Here is a 3396-nt window from a genome sequence, read left to right on the forward strand (position 1 = left end):
ACGTGCCTCGTCTTATGTAATAGGTTGCAAACTAAATATCAAAGATAAATTGCATTTGAAAATTGTATGTATGAAAATTCAAGCTACCTTCAACCACAAGGATATCCAAATCGATCATCACTAGGTTATCCACAAATTATTGTTGGCGTCGAAAATTGGCCGCAGTTAAATTTCGTAGCCAATCACGTACTCACTTTCTTGTAGTGGCAATACATAAAATTAATTACTGTTAAATTACCATTAAACTATTAAAAGGTACAATTAATGATTCATTAATTAATCTTAGATCATCACTTTCCATTTCCTTTATATAAACTTAACACATAGCCATACATTTCCATTGCCATTCACAATTCGATCAAACACATATCCTTGAAATAAAAACCATGGATCCATTTTGGTTTGCTCTCATTGATCTCATGTTTCCCAACCTTGTACCAAACTGCATTCTCTCTCACTCTTCTTCTCCTCTCCTACTGCATCTTCATCTCAAACCTATGTTCCTCGCCAGGTGGCTTTGCATGGAGAAACCACCAAAACCCTAAAAACAAACTCAAGAGCCCTAAATTTTCTTGGCCTATTTCTAGGGTTTCTACCCCAAATGGGGCACCTCGCCCACCGCAGGCTGGCAGTCCGCGGCCTTCGCTCTGCGTGCCACGCGCCTCATGGCCATCAGCCTCGGCATTGAGCGCGTGGTGATCAGCAGCGACCCCGAGACCGCCAAGGAGATTCTATGCGGGGGCGCGTTCTTGGACCGCCCCGTGAGGGACTCCACGCGCCTCCTCATGTTCGACCGCGCCATCGGCTTCTCCCCATCGGGTAGCCACTGGCGCCACCTGCGTAGAATAGCCTCCACACACATGTTCTCCCCGAGGAGGGTGGCGGGCCTCGAGGGCCTCAGGCAGGCGGCCGCGGATAACATAATCCGAAGGGTGGAAGAGGAGATGAGTGCGGGGGGGTTCGTGGAGTTGAGAGGGATCCTTCAAAGGGCCTCTTTAGAGAATGTGTTGGAGAGTGTGTTTGGGGTTAGTGGTTTAGGGTTTGGGGATGAGTTGGGTGTGATGGTGAGAGAAGGGTATGAGCTGATGGGAGAGTTCAATTGGGCTGATTATTTTCCATTGGAGTTTTTGGATTTCTTTGGGGTGAGGAGAAGATGCCATAAGTTGGCAGGTAAGGTTAGTGAGATTGTGACTAGGATTATAAAAGAGAGGAAAAGAGATGGAGATTTTAAAGTGAGGGATGATTTTCTTAGTGTTTTGCTTTCTCTGCCTCAGGAGGATCTACTTAGTCATGCAGATATGGTGGCTGTGCTCTGGGTAAGCTAGGGAATCTATTTCTTCATGTTATTTTAATGTTAATTAAAAATTAATTTACCCGAGCATGCATCTATATCATCAAAATATCAATTGAAAAGGGGATAACAGAAAATGTCTTTACGACGATACAATTTGTTTCAAATTAATATTTTTAACTTTCTTTTTACCTAACTGATATTTAATTAAAGTTGTCGCAATAGGAAGCAATAGCTTTTTGTTTTTGGATTCTACTTACGTAGTCTTACTTTATTCATATCATTAAGTAAAATATTTAATTCAAGAATCTAATATTGACCATAGGAGGTCAAAGGCTATAAAGTTGATTTATACTATGATTTGCAAACCCTTAGAGACAAAAAAGTCTTTTAGTTATATAGACTATAATATCATTATTGATGTTTTGCACTCTGTAGTATTTGTGGGTGTAATTAATCTTTATGCATATTTACTTTGTTTTGAATAGAATCCGAGGAAACACCAAATCTTCATTTTTATATACTCAATTATTTCATTTTAATATATTTGTTAAATTATTTACACATTAATTTAACTTCACTTAGTACTTTTATCCTTATCAATGCATGCAGGAGATGGTATTTAGAGGAGTAGATAATATTTATATTCTCCTTGAATGGATTATGGCAAGAATGGTTCTACACCAAGATATTCAAGCGAAGGTCAGACATGAAATCGAAGTTAATGTTGGTCGTACCAAACACGTTACAGAATCACACATTCCGAATCTTCCGTTTCTTCAAGCCATTGTTAAGGAGGTGTTGAGGCTCCACCCCCCCGGCCCGTTACTCTCGTGGGCCCGTCTCGCAATCCACGACGTCGAAGTCGACAAATGCTTCATACCAAGTGGCACAACGGCTATGGTCAACATGTGGGCCATAGCGCATGACCCGACGGTATGGCCCGACCCGTGGGCTTTCAAGCCCGAAAGATTCATAGAAGGGGATTTCTCCATTATGGGATCGGATTTGAGGCTCGCTCCTTTTGGGTCGGGCCGACGGGTCTGCCCCGGGAAGGCCCTCGGACTGGCTACGGTTCACCTCTGGCTAGCAAGAATTCTGCAAAACTTCAAATGGCTTCCACGTGGACCGGTTGATCTTGAAGAATGTCTAAAGCTCTCTCTTGAAATGAAGAAACCATTAGTATGCCGTGCAGTTTCCATAAATTGAAATTGTGAAAATACTGATCATATGTTATTTGCATGTAATATCGTACAAGCTTAAAATTGTACAATTAAGTATAGTTTTATCAACCCCTCAAAAAAAAAAGTATAGTACGTGTTACGTTATCAAGTTTGTACAACCTAGCTAGCTAATTAAGCTAGAATAAATGCATTGAGTTTTACACTTTTATTTTAGAAATTCCCCACTCATTTTGTGTTATATATTTTTGTCAAGTGAAGATCAAGAAGTCGGATATTGGATTATTTGTGTGACGGACGAAATTAAGAAGAACAAAATATATAATTAAAGAAATTAATAAAGTAGCTTCACTAGTAATTAATTAGTACTTACTGTAAATTAAGTAATAGCCGTGAAGCCCACATAACTAGGCTTTGAAATAAACATCTATACCGTATTTACATCTTATAGCATGCGGTCTTCGTCAAATTTATCAGAAAAAAATCGTAAACGGTATGTTCTATATATAGTTTTTCGTGTCTCGTTATTAATTTTATTGTTTTAGCAGTATTTATATGAAAAAAATAATACATATTTTCATATAATGAACCATAATTAACATTTGTTACCAAAATTTGAAACTTAAAAAATATACACATCCCAATTATATGGATGAATAAACTCTAATAATAAATTCTTAATTAAGAATTGTAAATGAGAATAGTCATACGCCCTAATTGAATTAGTGAGTCCTAATTAATAATTTTAAAACTAATTAAACTAAAATAAGTATATAAGACACTGAAATTGAAGAAAAATAATATTTTTTTTAAAATTAATAGTGGAAACACTAGAAAAAGAATAGAGGATCTCCAATTCTCAATTAGTAATAAAACTGTAAAGCTTCAATTACCTAAACTCACGGAATATCAAGATGTTTGTAA

General features: G+C 37.7%; 1 protein-coding gene across 1 annotated transcript; it reads left to right on the forward strand.

The window, feature by feature from the left end:
* The first annotated feature begins 313 nt into the window (after nt 1-313).
* On the forward strand, nt 314-2692 carry LOC130995619 (cytochrome P450 78A5-like). Its single transcript, XM_057920975.1, has 2 exons — nt 314-1316; nt 1904-2692. The coding sequence occupies exons 1-2, from the start codon at nt 666-668 to the stop codon at nt 2498-2500; spliced, it is 1248 nt and encodes a 415-aa protein (XP_057776958.1). The 5' UTR covers nt 314-665; the 3' UTR covers nt 2501-2692.
* The last annotated feature ends 704 nt before the right edge of the window (nt 2693-3396 follow it).

Source organism: Salvia miltiorrhiza, chromosome 7 (assembly GCF_028751815.1).
Source record: "Salvia miltiorrhiza cultivar Shanhuang (shh) chromosome 7, IMPLAD_Smil_shh, whole genome shotgun sequence".
Classification (NCBI taxonomy): Eukaryota; Viridiplantae; Streptophyta; class Magnoliopsida; order Lamiales; family Lamiaceae; genus Salvia; species Salvia miltiorrhiza.